Below are 16,720 nucleotides of genomic sequence, written 5' to 3' on the forward strand. Positions count from 1 at the left end.
GAATATCCTCTGTTCAGGAAATAGAGATTACACTACTTCTAGCTGGGGTTGCGCAGCTGAGGATACTCTGCGTATGTCAGAGGAGTCACCATCTCAGCATCTGAATTCCACTCCTCCTGTAACTGGGGGGAAAAAACTGGTGAATTTTTTTTTTTTGGGTGGGGGGAAAAGAGGAAGGAAGGGAAGCGAAGAATGTAGCAGCATTCAGAAAAGGTTTGGATAACAAGAACTTTCAGAATTCTAAGTAGGCCTAAAACATGAATGAAATACCTGGATATAAACTAAAGTACAAAGTAGGCTAGCAGAGGGAATTATACTATTCCAAGAAGTTGCATAGAATATGATGAGACAATTTTGCGAGGAGAGAAACAGAGAAATCGGAGAAATTCAAGTATACTAGAAGCATTATGTAACTGGCTATCTGATCAGGATATGGCTATTAGGTGCCCAATTTTATGAAAAAAATCAAGTTATAAAACAGAACAAGTAACTTCAACTATTTAGATATACAGTGATAGCATCACAAATGGATATGGTGTGAAAATTAATTTCAACATCCTAAATCTGTGGTCTCCAACCTTTTTACATCCAAGATCACTTTTTAAATGTCAGGGCAAGCCAGGATCTACCCTATTCCTTCCTTGAGACCACATCCCTTTCTTGAGACCCCGCCTTCTCTAAACCTTTCCATGTACTACCCGTTGCTAATAGAAACTCACCGTTAATTACATAATTACACCTGAGCCATTTTGCTAGTGCTGCATCTGGGGAGAATGGTTTAATTTAAATTATTAAACAGATTAAGGCAAGCATTTTAACTTTCTCATGTTCATTGACCAAACTTCATTTTAAATAAAGTTTATGTCCAACACAAAAGGTTTGTGTTTTCTTTATTTATGGCAGGTGTGAGGAATCTTTTTTGGGTCAGGGGCCACTGACCCACAGAAAAATCTTTTGGGGACCACACAAGTGAGAAGCAAAAAAACTCCTCACAGAATCCCCAACCCTCGCTGATGTGGCCCCTAGCTGAGAAACCTCACTCTTCTGGCATTTCAGCCCCCACAGAGTGAGGGGAGGGGGCAGGGAGGACTGAGGTTCATGGCTTCCCATAACCCAGATTTACTTTTTTTGGGTTCCAGAGTTAGTGGATTTTGTGGACACCCTCAAGCTCTGGGTTGGGAACAGAAATGAGGGGCTCAATGTGCGAGACAGGGCTTCCAGCAAGTGGGATAGGGGTGCAGGATCTGGGTGGGATGTGGGGTGCAGGGTCTGGAAGGGAGTTTAGTGGCAGGAAAAGGTGTGGAGTGGACTTTGGGGGTGGTGAGAATGCAATCAACTAGTTGGGGAAGGAGGCAAAGAAGAGGGAATAAAGGAAAGTGCAGCTTCTGCAAAGTAAAATTGTATCCCCTTCAAATCTTCCCTTTGCTCCAGCCTCGCTCCCCTGCATCTCCCCATTCCCCTCAGTGCAACCCCTGCCCGCACATCCTCCTTCACCCCTCCCCGCCATATCTCTGTGCCTCTAGCGCACTCACCAACAGGACAGCAGCTCTGGGACTTGCAGTTTCCAGGGAGCAGTGCTGAGGAGAGGAGGGGGAAGGGGTCAGAGTCTCTTCCCTGCGCAGCCCTTTGCCTGCAGGCAGCAGCTGCCGGGCTGGGGCAGGCAGAACCTGGAGCTGCCCAGGGCTGGCTTCAGCTGGGCCAGGCACAGCGGGGTGCTGGGGAAGGGGCTCCCTGAATCCACACACAGCCCAGCTGCGTGCAGCAGGATCCTGGGGAAGGTGGCTTTCTGACCCCACATGCAGCCCTGTCCCCAGCGTGCCACGTGTGTCAGCTGCCCAGTCCCCTCCCGGAGTAGGAGGTAAGAGCGGGGATGCACGTGTGTGTTTGCGTGCATACATCTTCTCCCCTTCCAGTGAGCAAGTTAACAAAGAGGGGCAGTTGCCCGGGTGGCTGCCCCTCTTTGATCCAGCCCAGTTGGAGCACAGCACAGCCTTGGTGGGCTGAATGCCATAGCCAGCTGGGCTGGAGCAAACAAGGGCAGCCACCTGGGCTGAAAGCCCTGGCCAGTGGCTGCCTGCTGAGGCTGCGCTGCACTCCAGCTAGAGTCAAAGAGGGGCAGCTGGATCAAAGAGGGGCAGCTGCTCAGGCAGTACTGTATGTGTACATCCTGGAATGTGATGGGAACTCTATTTCAGGGGTGGCCAACCCATTAAACAGAGAGCCGAAACAGTGGTGGGAAAAATGCGAAGAGCCGCACCAGAATTGTTGATGTCCCCCCGAAAAGGAAGAGCTGCCCACCAGCCAGAGTTGTTGGGCAAAACAAACAAAAAAGGACGCTGCCCCTTTAAAAACCAAGGGTTAGGCTTTTTGGCCACATCAGGCTCCTGCCAGCTAATGGCATTTTGCCCTGCTGGATGGCTCCCCTGCCCCTGGTGAGCACTGGGGGCCGTTTGTAGGGGCGCGTGGGGCAGCTTCGTGAGCCACACTTTCAGGGATGAAGAGCCGCGGGTTGGCCACCCCAGCTCATTTGATTAGCCTAATTCTCTAGTTTGAAGGATTTGCTGCAGTAGCAACAAAATGTGACATATGCCTGTAGCATAAGTGATAAACCTACAGTAGAGAACACAGAATAAAGGGATCTGAAGAGGAACAAACAATATAGAAAATCATTTCATATTTATCAGTAAGTGCAACAGAAATTGTTGCTCCAAATTAGGTGCAACAGAAACAGGTGTTCTTAACTCTGCCACAAAATTACAAATTTCATTTAATTTGCACTTCTATAGCAATTATAAAATAGCTAGTGTTTGCACTGTGCAGCATTCGTATATTTTACATATTGATACCTTGAAATAATTATGCAATTTCAGTTGCTAAGTCAGTAGCTTACTTTGATATGAATCAGCTAAACATGGTGGTACTTTGACCCAAAGCTCATCTTAGAAACATTTTTGCTTCTTTGGTTCATCTATTCTACATTTTTGCTATTAAAAAGCCAAGTATAATACTTTGAGATGCTTCATTTTATTTTATTAAGATGGCAAAGAAGGGCGTGGGAGGAGGGACCCCTTTTGTTAATGATCTGTCTAAAATAAAAATTTTGCAAGAGTTTAATTTTTATAGCTTTTTTGGCACTAGCAATAAATCAAGTTGGGCACTTTATAAAGCAAACACTAAAAAGGTACACAACTCACCTGCTTCCCCACTCCTATGAAATTAATATTTTACTTGACCTTAACATTTGGGGACTGAGAACAGCCTTTGAGATGAAAGTGAGAAAACATTTTTAATGCATGATTAGTTATTTTCATAGAAAATTTAGGATTCTTTTAAGAGGCATTAGTGAATTAGCATCTCACCAATGAATCAATATCAAGTACAATATACTTGCAACTTCAGCAAAAATCGGAGTCTTCATTGCAAACAGTAGAATTACAACTAGGGATGTTAACAATAATTTAAAATGGTAACACTGTAATCCCTAAAAATCTTAGTAGTTACATGTGCTGCGGGCTCTGCAGTATAAAGCTTAGCTTAGCTTTATACTGCAGAGCCTGCAGCGAAGTCTCCCAGGAATGGGGTCACCAGCTCCTGCCCACCTGGCTCCCGGGAAGGAGGCTTCGCTGCCTTGCTGCAGCAAAGCCACCTCTCCAAGGGTTGACCAAGTTTAACTGATGCCATTAACCAGCACGCATCAGATAATCGGTTAAATGCTAACATCCCTAAATACTTCCACTGCTTATTTAGCGCTAATTTACCCCAACTGTCTTAAGAGCTCAGTAACAGCACAAAACACTGAACACCAGGACTGGTGGTTGTAAACAACTGTGGGAAACTTGGCCACACCCATGATAAGTGGACATCTGGCTAACTGAAGTCATGCCAGACAAAGGATGTTGTTGGACTAGCGGAGTTCAACCTGTACTATAGAACTCAGAAGTTTCAAAAGTAATTTCATGGCTAATAGTTTTGGCTTTACTTTACCTCATTGTCAATATGCATGTTTGTGATGAAACAGCTTATAAAGAGAGTATAGAAATAATTGTGCTCTATTCTAATGCTTTTTTTCTTTTTATATTGCTAATTTAAATGGTGTGAATTTCCAGCAGTTAGTCTTGAGATAAAGAGCAAAACTGGGTTTCTTCTACATAAAATGCATTAGGGGCCTTGAAATCACCTTCAGTTAACTTCAAAACTTTGGCAATTTTGCTGGACATTTTTATTGACAAAGGAATAGTTAAAGCTATAACTAATTGTTTTGTTTTTATTTTTAGGTTATGGTTTCCTGTGTTATGCACCTTTCTCTGGAAGGGAGGAAATGATTTTAGCAGCACTTGTTTCAAATTAATCAGTAATACGAAGTCGTCTTCACAGTCCAGAAACTAGCACCGGGGAAAACAGTTAATCTTTTTGAAGGTTTTTTGAAGTTTGTATTATTAAAAGGGGAGAAAAATGACTACTTCGTCTATTAGGCGGCAAATGAAAAACATCGTGAACAATTATTCAGAGGCCGAAATAAAAGTTCGGGAAGCAACTTCCAATGATCCCTGGGGTCCTTCTAGTTCCTTAATGACTGAAATAGCAGATCTGACTTACAATGTGGTAGCCTTTTCTGAAATTATGAGCATGATTTGGAAACGGCTGAATGACCATGGCAAAAACTGGCGGCATGTGTATAAGGCCCTTACTCTGTTAGATTACCTGATTAAAACTGGCTCCGAGAGGGTGGCACAGCAATGTAAAGAGAATATTTTTGCTATTCAAACATTGAAGGACTTCCAGTATATCGATCGAGATGGAAAAGACCAGGGCATCAATGTAAGGGAGAAGTCTAAGCAGCTGGTTTCTCTTCTGAAGGATGATGAGCGACTCAAGACAGAGAGGGCCCAAGCCCTGAAGACCAAAGAGCGTATGGCTCAGGTGGCCACTGGAGTTGGTAGCAACCAGATCACATTTGGACGAGGTTCCAGTCAGCCTAATCTATCCACTAGCTATTCAGAGCAAGAATATGGCAAGTCTGGAGGCTCTCCTGCATCTTACCATGGCTGTAAGTACATACAATCAAACGCATGTAAAAATGAGGATGATTTTGTTCTGTAAATCTGTATCTGTTCCAGAGCTTTCAGATTCTGATTTGTGGTTGGATGAGTGTGTCAGTAGAGCTTTCTAGAGAATTAGTATACAGATCACAAAGCATTTTTGCAGTGGCTGAAATTCTGTAAGTCTTCTGGGAAGTACTAATGCCTTTACAAATTACTAGAATTAATTGCTAGTTAGGGAGAGGATGAATATGTATATATGAGAGTTTCTGTGTCTATATGTGTGTTCCAGAACTCCTAAATGGTAAAAGCTAGGACCACCAAATTCAGCATATAGCTTCGTCTCATCATAACTTTGAACAAGGTAAAGGTTTGATTGTGCCCAGAAAATGGGATGTGTCTGGAATAGGATTGTTTTTCAGAAAACCATACAGAAGAGAGACAGAAACACCAGGCAGGTGAAAGGGACTGATTCCCCACCTCCCGCCCGGGACTGCCTTAGCCCCAAGACTTCCACCCCCAATTTGCCCTTTAAGGAGGGCTGACGCTCTCCCCACCCCTCCCAGATTCTTATGGGGACACTGCTTGCTGTTCCCCTTAGGGAGTGAGGGGAAAGTGCACAGTTTGCTGTATTCCTCACTCTTGCTGTGTGGCACAGGGAGCCGAAGAACCTGGAACTGCCCCAGCTGGGGGACATGCATTCCTCCCCCAGCTATGCCCACCGGATCTGCTGCGCTGATCCCTCTGCCATTTGAGCCTGACTCCTCCCCCCCCCCCACTACGGCCATGCTGGGTCCCCTCCACCATCCAAGTCCACATCTGCCAACCGAGCCTGCCCCCCCCATGCTGTGCCGGGTCCCCTCCACCAGCTGAACATGACCCCCCTCCCCTCCCCGACAGACTTGAGCTCTATTCTCAGCCACTGTGGAGATGCTGACACTTTAAATAATCTTACTTCACAGTCCTGTAATTCTGAATCTACCTTTCCTATTTCTTTTTCTGGTATTGCTAGTACATGTTCATGTTAACAAAGTTAACAGTGTGTGAAATTAGACAATATAGAATTTTTGTATTCTCATGAAATCTCTCAGCTTTGCCTAGAATTCCCAGAGATTTCCCCCCCCTCCTGTAGTTTGCTGTCTCCATGTCAGTGCTTGGGGAAAAGTTATAGAATACTAGAATTGGAAGGGACCTTGAGTGGTCATTAAGTTCAGTTTCCTGCCCTCATGGCAGGACCAGGCACCATGGCATAAGTGGCATGTGAGTCCATTTTGAATGGTACATGCTGGCAAGAGCTCAGCCCTCCCTCCCGGCAGCGGCGGCAGCAGCAGCAGCAGCAGCAGCTGTGTGGTGCACACAAGGCTTGAGAACCAGTTCTGGCTTCCTGCTGGAAGGGCAAGGGGTATGGTTGGTGTGTAGGGGCCAGGGTGGCCTGGAGCTGGCAGCATGACCCTGCACTGGGCTTTGCGTTCCTGGGGCTACTCCTGCCCAGCCCGGGCATGCAGCTTCCATGAGATAAGGGGTTAACGCCTCCCCCTCGCTACAGGCTCCACTACCTGCTCCGGGAGCGGGTGGGGCTGGATCTGCTCTGCACATCCAGGCTGGGCGGCTGGTCACAAGCTTCTGCCACCTCCATGGGGCCCCTTCCCCAGCACCTTGCTGTGCCCAGCTGGGCTGGAACCAGCCCTGCGCAGCCTGGGCTCTGCCTGCTTCAGCCCCTGAGCAACAGCCTGCATGACAGCTAACAGCTCGCACAGACAAAGCCAGGAAGCTACAACTGAAACTCTTCTCCCTCAAGAATACCATACGGCTGGCTTCGGACTCGCAGCGCTCCACTCCACCCTGGCAGCCCTCTCCATTGGCTATATCTGAGAAGGCTGCTTCTTCGGCTCCAGCATCAGAGACTCTTCCTCCAACAACCTAGGAAGAGATCCCATTCTTCAAGTGAGGGTGATTCCTCTTTTTAAAAAAATGCCCAAGATAACCCCTGCACTGACCTCATCTAAGGTACCGGACCAGAAGCTACCGGGACTGTCAGGCATTGACTGCTCCTGAGTGTCCAAGGTCCTTACTAAAGCGGGCATCTGAGAAGCCTAAGTTGAAATTGATGCTCGCAGCACTGGCTGGCTCAACTGTGATGCCATCAAAGACAAAAGCCAAACCAGGGCCTTCTGACACACCATTGGCACAGAAGTAACTGAGGTCCCATTCAGTGCTGTCAGCACCTATTCTGCCCCCGGCACCAACGAGACACAAGCATGCAGTACCAGCGACCCCGTATATGAAACCGTCAGCACTGCAGATAGCAACACTACCACCCTCGGAACTGCCATCGGTACCGGTGATGCTGGCACTGTGGCCTTTCACTGCGACAGAAGAGCTGAGAGTAACATCTGTGCCAACAAGCCCATTATTTGGCACCGACGGTACACCCTCATCTAGCAGCTTCACTCTTTCCACTCCTTCAGGCTCGGTGCCACCACTTTCGAGCGATGACGATGAGGAACCCTGGTTGGTACCCACACACTGGGGCATTCCTCCCCAAAACAGCCTCAGCAACAAGCACTGCCTCAATGGCAGCCCCTTCCAGTGCCAGTGTCAGCCTACTGGGATTCCCGGGCGCCCTTCAGAGCCCAGCAATCACAAGGGCAACCTCAGGCACCTCCCTCTGCTCCATTAAGGTCCATGTCTGTACCCTCCCTCAATAGATCTGCTTATTAGGAGGAGGAGGAGGAACCAGATTCAAGTGATGAGGAAATCTCTGCCTCCTCACCTCCACCAACCCACATGTCGTCATCTTCCCCTGATGACACCTTGATGCCCCCTCCTCCCACATCAGGAGACTATTTACATCATTCCAAGAACTTTACAAGAGGGTGGCTTATCCCTGGTGAGCCTCCCCGAAACAGAATATGGCCAGACCCGCACCTTATTTCAAGTGATGGAAACACCTGGACCCCGTGGGGGGAGAGGCCTATTCTTTCGCTTCTCTTCAACTCTGGATCTCCAGCTGCAGTGTGGTACTCGCAAAATACACGCACTACACTGTTAAGCAATTCTCATTCTTTATTGATAGCCTCAACTCTGAGGCAAACATTTTCGAAGTTCAGGTTGAGAGCCCAGCAGCACCCCTCTAAGGCAACCACATCCCTACGCCTAGCACTTTTCTATCCCCACTGGTCCCCCATCATGATGGACAGATGGGTACTGGACATTACAAAGGGACTGGTTATCGACTCTCTACCTACAGGACGCATGGTTTCCCGTATCCATTCACCTGGCGCATTGCGAGTAGCTCAGATTTGCAGTGGGAGATACTCTTCTAATACACAGTGCTTTCATTTGGACTCTCCACAGCTCTGAGGGTCTTTTCAAAAGTGCTTGTGGTGTTTGCTGCACATTTCTGCAGATAAGGGGCCTTGATATTCCCAAAGCTTGACAACTGCCTGATAGGAGCATGCACAAGTCAAAAAGTGGAGAACGTGGTCTCCCTAATCAGGACACTTCCAGACCCTCGGCCTGCAGATAAATCTACTCAAGTAAGCTCCAACCGCTTCAGACAATAGAATGTATTGGAGCACATCTCGGTTGCATAGAGGCTGTAGCCTCACTGCCACTAAAAAGCTTCCAGACTATACAGGACGTAGGCATATTGATCCAATCCAGCCCACAAGCCGCCTCAAGGACATGTCTCCAGTTACTGGGGTACATGGCAACAGCCACTTCATTAGTACAGCATGCCAGACTGAACATGAGACCTATGCATTTGTGGCTGAGAACTGTATACAAATCACACTACCATAACATCAACAAGCTGGTATCAATCCCAGTAAGGATCAAACAGTCCCTGGACTGGCGGTCAGACCAAAGAAACGTGTGTCTTGGAGCACCTTTCACAACCAACCCCTGTCCGTGACCATCCCAACAGATGCGTCTCTTCTCGGCTGGGGAGGCACACTCAGGCTCTCTCAGAACTCAGGGTGATGGTCCCCACAGGAATCCAACCTGCACATAAACATACTAGAGCTCAGAGTGGAATTTTATGCATGCCAGCATTTCCTACACCTCATACGTAACGACACGGTACAAATCTTTACGGATAATCAGGCAACTATGTATTACATCAACAGGCAGGGAGGTACCAGAGCCTATGCAGGGAGGCTGTCCGCCTCTGGACATGGTGCATCGCACACAGCATCTATCTGCATGCCCATTTCTACCCAGAGAATCTCCAGGTGGATAGCAGACTTCATCAGACTTGCCTGCTCCACCTTTAGCTGAGATCCTCTGTTGTAGCTACGTGCACACTCTACAAGGGCCATAGCGGCTTCTACAGCTTGCTTCTATAGCATCCCTTTTACAGGCATTTATTGATCTGCAGTGTGGTCCTCGAGCCACCTGTTGTCAAAGCATTTATGCTCTTGATACTTACCTGTCCCGTGATACTCGGTTTGGGCACCGCGTTCTAGCTACTGTGCATGATACTGATTAGCTGAAGCACCCACCTCCGATCACTGATACTGCTCCATAGTCACCTAAGGTGGAACATCCACAGGGACACTGGAAGAGGAGGAGAGGGTTACTCATGGAATTTCTTCGAGATGATTGTCCCTGCGGGTGCTCCACCACCCACCCTTCCTTCCCTCTGCTTTGGACATAGATTCAGGGCACTGCTACCTAAAATCTCTGACTGGAGGCGCAGCAATGCTCCAGACACCTAAGGTGGATAACCATCCTGAACAACCTATGTTACTGCACACATTGAGTAACCCTCTGTGTCCTCTCATTTGGTCCTATACTATGATTTGAACTTGGGAAAACTGACGCTTGATGCCTGCATGTATCATTCTATTTCTGAGAGAGCCATATTACTTTTATCATGATTCCCAATTTTTAATGTACTTATTTCTTACAGGCTTGTAGGGTGGTATTTTAGTGAATAGTGTATGTGGTATGTTATAGTCAGTAATGAGCTGACATTTTACTTTTTACATACATACCTTAAATATTATTTCAAAGGGAAATGAGTAACATGGTGAGAATTTGAGCAGTCTCCATAATATGAAAGATGTTACTTAGCCTTTTTGAGAATGTGTTATAAAGGTTCTGTTTCCAGACTTCCTTCTGATATCTTCAGCTGATCCATTAACAATCCACTATTTCCAGTAAAATCCTTTCCCCAAAGCTTTACTTCAGATGTCCTCAGGGGCTGTTGTACTATGATATTGTAAAACTGGAGTAATCCTAGGGATGTATGATAGTATCAATAGCCATGTGTTATTTGTAACAACAGTTAGTGTTTGTATATTTGTTTTATTTCCTATAAAGACATCTATCTGCATATTAAGTCTAGCAAGATAGTGTAAAATTTAAACAAAATAAATAAGCAATCATGTTGACAGATCCTGCCTTGATACCAAAGATGATTTCCTGCCTTCTAATTTTTAATCAGCTACGCTTGATAATTTATAGGTTTTGGGGAGTTGCTTAAAAATAAACATATGATGGAAATATTTGGTGGCACCATTTTAAGGTAATTGTGGTAAACTTTAAAATCCTGTATATATACTGAAGTGAGTTAAGTGAACTTTTATATCAACATTTTACTTTTTCATGTGAATTTAATATTTTTGATTTAGGGCTGGATTGATGGCACTATAAACCAAAGCTGCATCGTGACAGTTACTTGCAATGCCTCCCCTTACCAGTATGCCTCATTCCTGACCCAGTGGACCACCTCCAGGAATGAAAAGGAAAATTAGTTCAGGAGATTGAAATTACTAAGAGCTCCTTGCCCCAGGGCTGGGGCTGCCGCCGGCTCCTGGCCCTGCTAGGGCAGCCCTCTGCCAGCAGCAGGCTGTGGGAGGGGGCTGCTCCCAGGCATCAGTTTAACCGGTGCTCAGTAAGCATCACCCTCACCGGGTGATGCTTACTGTGTAACCAGTTACCTGTTCACATCCCTCCCTTAAACAGGAGTCTAAATTAGGCATTAGACTTCCAGAATCCTTCATTATTCTGGGATTGTACTGGAGTTCACCAGCCATCAGCAGAATGTTGGTCTGTCCGCGTGTGGTACTCCAGCTGGGACATGCATGCAAGATCCTCAGCTGCTGCTAATGGACTCAAGAAATTGTCCAGGTGTTAGGGAGTCAGACCTTTTTTTCATCTCAGACTAGCCCCCTTTCCCTTCCCTCTCCCTTCCAGCAGCAACTGAGGATCACATTGTCTTTTCATCATCATAGCTCCTCAGGATTGTCATTGTCAATCTGCTATGGCTCCTCAGGAATTAAAATAGGCCACAGCAGGAGTTACAAGGCGTGATCTGGAATATGAGGAGCGTTTTAAGAGATTTTCAAAAATTCATAGAAGTGTGAATCGGAGAAGTCAAGTCAATTGCTTCATTTTATGGTGAATATTATATCTGTATTATGTTTAGTTAGGTTGGTAGCCAAAAGGAACTCTGCAATAAAGCTGATGTCTTTCCTTTCCCATCTTGTCCTATGAATGAAATAAATGTTATCTTGCTTTAAAAGGACCTATATTAGGCCTATGACGAGGTGTACCCTGTTTCATTTTGATTGCGTGCAGCTATGCTTCCTGTACTTTGCCTATCTGATGCCCCTTTCTGAATAATGACTAGGCAGTGTGTCACAATGTACTAAAATCCTGCTCTGACGCACTTGCAGAGCAGGATTCTTACATATTTTAACGACCTGGCCCAGCCTATGTAAACTAAGCGGACAGTATGGTGTGCACATGGTAGGCCCAGTTCTTGCCTTGAGGCAGTAAGTGGCTCTCTTAATTGAGAAATTAGTTTTGTTTTATAGTCCACTTTTTAACGAGATAATGACAGGAAAGATGCCCTAAAAAGAGCATTTCTGAAGTTTTAAAAATGTGGAACTGTCTTACAGTTGTTTTAAGGGTGTTCCTAAGTAATCTTAGATGTATTTTTCCTGAAATCTGTGTGGTTTTAACATTGCCTGTTAGTCATATGAAATTTTTTTATCTTAAAGTTTTGCTGCTCTAATTCAGCCTTTTTTCCCTGACTATATACAAAGAGAATGTCAATGGAATTAGTTAATTGGACTTCTCACCAAAGGAAATTCAGAATGATTGTGTATATAAGCTTTTTTCCCTCTTGGGTCTTATGCTAAAGCTTCACCAGGCCAAATTCACCCCTTATATGCAGTAGTGAGGAAGATGGACCAGCATGCATAAGAACAGCTTGATTAGTCCAATGTTGTGTGAAGAGTTTTTATTTTCTTTGGCTATGTGCCTCTGTTGACACATCATAGAATTGTAGGACTAGAAGCAACCTCGAGAGGTCATCTAGTCCACTCCTCTGCACTCATGGCAGCACTAAGTATTATCTAGAAAGACCACTCCTGACAGGTATTTGTCTAAAGTGCTCTTAAAAATCTGCAGTGATAGAGCTTTCATAACCTCCCTGACTAGTTTATTCCAGTGCTTAACTGCTGTACCAGTCAGGAAGTTTTTCCTGTTGGCCAGCCTAAACCATCATAAGCGGCATGTGGGTGTAAGGCAGGCAGGGAGCCTGCCTGAGGCTTCTGCTGGGACATGGGCCGGATCTGGCCCATGAGCCGTGTTTTGCCACTCCCGCCATAGCATATAAAATGGCATGGGTTAGACTGGAGACTTTCCAAGAACTGTAGTCTAAATATTTGGGTGAAAATGCTAAACCTATGCTGTGGCTGATTTTGTATTAGTGTCATTGATGTAAACAATAACACTGCTGTGTATCTGTTTTCTCTAATATAGTAACTGAAACCTTTAGGGTTCTCCAGCTGGCTTGTAAGTATAGCCAAAATATAGTAAATTAACAATAAATATGTATAAAAGACATAGCTGGCAATAAGGACAGATGGTAGAACAGAATCCTGCTTTAGTGATTAATTGAAATTGGAAATTGTTTCTTTATACTGTAGATGGACATGGGGAGAGAACAGGACAGTGGCATTTATCACCGTAACAGCAAATATCCCACACAGTTGTTTCCATGTGGCCTAGAGATGCCTGAATCTGAAAATGCTCAAAGCAGTAACAAAGCAGGGCTTAACAGGTCAGAATTGATCTATTCAGTTCTATCTTACATAAACATCTGAGTTAATGGTCATGTGCTTTGGTGTAAGAGATTCTTTGTGTGCCAGAGATATTGTAACTAAAGCAATAACCTTTATACTGGATCCTTGCAACTAAAACATTATGCAGTATTCAGTCAGTATACAGCAACTGTTCTGATGATGCAGGAATTTAAAAAATGGAGTTGATGGACAAAAAAGTTAATGCTAGATAAACACTGGTGTACTTTATTTTAATTATTTCGTGAAAAATGTATTTATACCACATCTGTGTGAATGCAGTTCTTCACGTGCTTGCTCATATGTATTCCAGTTAGGTGTGAGAATGCTGCATGTATGACTGTGAGAGAGCTTTTCCCTAGTTGCTACCTTCCAGGTCAGCTGTGGAGCTCCCTGGAGCATCACCAGTACAATGCCCTATATGACCCGCCCAGCCCAACTGCTCCTCTGTTTCATCTCACTGCCAGTGGCAACTGTTGGAACTTTGGCTCTCTTGCTTTGCAAAGTGCCATTCATCATTAGTTAGTACATTTGCCCTTCAGTGACTTGGGGCATGCCAGAGCCTCAGGGCTTTGTGCAGTGCTTGCCTGAAATGCATGCCAACAAGTGACCCCCACGACTTGTCTTGGGTGTCTGGAGGAATCTCATCAACCTGATGGGTGTAAGATCTGCAAGGCATTTAAGCCTCATGCCAGAAGAGAGTGGGACATTCATTTAAGATAACTCCTCATGGAATCTGCCTTAGATCCACATCGCCTGGAACTGGCACCAGGCGCACAGTCTTAGCCTATTCTAAGCCATTATAATTGTAATGCCTGGTCGTTCCAGGACCCAGCTTCCCCAGGACTCCTGTACTGAGTTTGACTATCGTACAGGATGGCAAGGCAGTCTCCCACACCTGCATCCAGGCACCCTTGGACGCTAGGGACTTGGCAACACAGGTTTTGGTCTCTGGTACTGACATGAGGTGAGTGGCGTGTCTCCAACCTTTGGGCCTTCCCCTAGAGGTGCAGCAGACCATCCAAGACCTTCCCTTCGACAAGGGGGCCTTTTTGCAGATCAGACCAACTCTGGCCTTCACAGCTTCAAAGACTCATGCAATACATGAAATCTTTAAGTATGCACACTCTGGCTCCCAAAGGAAGATCTTTAAGCCTCAGCCTCCACAGAGGCCCTTCCCATTCAGACCCAGAACTGATTTTTCATGTTGGCGGCCTTGATACCCCCATCGCAAGCCATCTTGGACCATGGTCTGATAACAACCAGGGCCAGCCCAAGTCTCCCTCTGGGTTCAAGCAGGCCTTTGGAAGGTGTGCCTGAGGACGGAGTACCGATGCAACTGGATCATTTCCCTTTCAGAGACCGACTATCCCATTTCCACTATGTCTGGTCTGGAATCATTTTGTGTCTGGCTTTTCTTCCTCACATTTGTGGAAAGAATATGGTGGTCCTGACAGACAACACGACCGCCATAAATTACAAATAGGGTGGTGCATGATCTTCCTTGCTTTGCCAGGAAACCCTTTGCGTGTGGGACTTGTGTGTAGCTCACCCAGTTCACCTGGAAGTGTCTTACCACCCTGGAACCCAGGAGCAGCTGGTAGATCGCCTCAGCACGTGTTTCTTTGCCCATGAGTGATTGCTTTGGCTGGATGTCCTCCATAACATCTTCCAGTGGTGCGGGTTTTTCCTGGTTAGACCTCTTTGCGATTCAGCAGAACTGGAAGTAGCTGGGACAGCCCCTGCCTGTGGCGGAGGGAGAGGGGCCTCCAGACTGGCAGGAATGATCCGCCAGCCCTTCCCTTTATTATTTAACTGGTTAGCCAATTAAACAGGATTTTACATCCCTAGTAAAAGACAAGAGAAGAGATACGTAGGGCTATGATACCAGTAGTATACTGATGATATGCCTTTGTCCTTTGTCTGGCCTAGGCTGGATCAGGAACAGCTAGTTTAAAATATCAGGTTAGGCTAGACTGATGCTGGTTGGAAGAGAAGTATTTTGAGGATTACCCAGGGGGTATATGGTACTATGCAAGTTCAAGATTGTGAGCAGCTCGCCTTGCCCTGTACTGATGTTGATCATTTAGAATGGCTTTCCAACTTTGGGTAGCAAGAACACTCCATTTTTTTTCTAACAGTGACCCAAGTATATCCATTCTCAAATAGCCATGTATTTCAGGCCATACTGTTGTCATTCACTCTCTCTGTGATTGTATTAGATGTTTAGAAAGAAGCTGCAACTTCTGCATTGCATATTTAGAACAAAAATACTGAAGAGAACATACTACACTAATGCTACTCACAGGTTTCCCCGCTTGTCACGAAAGTCACTGGTAGGATATTGCTACCACTCTGCAGAGCCCTTAACATGGGTGGGGAACCTCAGGCCTGGGGGCTGGATGTGGGCCCTGGTTTGTCTGGATTCGGCCCTCAAGGCTCCCCTCAGCACTGGGGAGCCTGCCCTGGTGCTCCAGCTTCCCCATCATCTCCCCATGGGGCTGAAGCACACACACTCTACTAGCCTGCGGGCCCCCCTCCCACCCAGGCTCTGGTGTGTGAGAGGAATGAGGGGAGTGTCTTTCTCCTGGGTGTGTCTAGACTACAAGGTTTTTTCGAAAAATTGGCCTTTTGGCCTCAGTGGCCTTTTTTCGAAAAAACTTCCCCTGCGTCTAGACTCCTGCTGCATTCTTTTGAAAGTAAATTGAAAGAACGTGGCAGTTTTTTCGATCATGGGAAACCTCATTTTACGAGGAATAATGCCTTTTTTTTGAAAGTGCTCTTTTGAAAAAAGGCGCTATGAAATGCAAAAACTGCTTTTTCGAAAGAGCATCCAGACTCCCTGGACGCTCTCTTTTGAAAAAGCGGCTTGCTTTTTCGAAAGTACTGGTTGTAATCTAGACACATTCTTTTGAAAGAGGCTTGCAGTCTAGAGGTAGCCTCTGTCAGAGTTTTTTTGTTTTTGTTTTGTTTTGTTTTGCGCTGGTGGGTTGCTTCTCACTTGTGTGCGGCCCCTGACTGATTTTCTGTACGTCAGTGGTCCCTGATCCAAAAACGTTTTCCCACCACTGCTTTAGCATGGGACTATCCTGTTATCTCAGGCTGCTTTTTTTCAGGATCTTGTGTGGCAGCTGCAATTGTTTGGCATGCTATATTTAACAGAGCCCAAATATAAACTTAGAGAGGCAGAGATTGGAGTGCATGACTCCCTTCTTTACCAAAGCATCTCCAGAGAACTAAAAGAAAACTCAGGCAGCACATCAGAAGGTAGAAGCTGGAATTTTTTTTTTTTTTAAAGCAAGAATTATGTGGTGATTAAGAATGAAGTTGGTTATTTACTTAGTGTCTTATTTAGTATCTTTTTGCTTCCCCTTTGCCATTCATGCACTTGGCAACATTTTGGAGCCTTTTTTATATGTTCAGAGCTGGTCTATCTAGAACAGTAGCTTTCAATCTGAGTCTCATGGATCTCTGGGGATCTGCAAACTATGTCCAAGATTTCCAAAGGGGCCTTCATCTCCATTCAAAATTTGTTAGGCATCCACAAATGCAAAAGGGTTGAAAAATCAATGATCTAGAACA

The 16,720-nt window shown here is 45.6% G+C and overlaps 1 protein-coding gene across 5 annotated transcripts in view; it reads left to right on the forward strand.

The window, feature by feature from the left end:
- EPN2 (epsin 2) overlaps window positions 1–16,720 on the forward strand; it is a 73,169-nt gene that overhangs the window by 33,336 nt on the left and 23,113 nt on the right. For 3 of the 5 annotated variants that reach the window (XM_075899785.1, XM_075899784.1, XM_075899786.1), the window contains exon 2: window positions 4,275–5,047. The exons of 1 other annotated variant lie outside the window; for it this stretch is intronic. In XM_075899785.1, the coding sequence (XP_075755900.1) occupies window positions 4,453–5,047 (595 nt within the window). In that variant the 5' untranslated portion in view covers window positions 4,275–4,452. Of the gene's footprint in view, window positions 1–4,274; window positions 5,048–12,985; window positions 13,120–16,720 lie in introns of those variants that run through there. One more of the 5 variants, XM_025180940.2, reaches the window with a different exon arrangement.

This window comes from Pelodiscus sinensis, chromosome 16 (genome assembly GCF_049634645.1).
Source record: "Pelodiscus sinensis isolate JC-2024 chromosome 16, ASM4963464v1, whole genome shotgun sequence".
In the NCBI taxonomy this organism is placed as follows: domain Eukaryota; kingdom Metazoa; phylum Chordata; order Testudines; family Trionychidae; genus Pelodiscus; species Pelodiscus sinensis.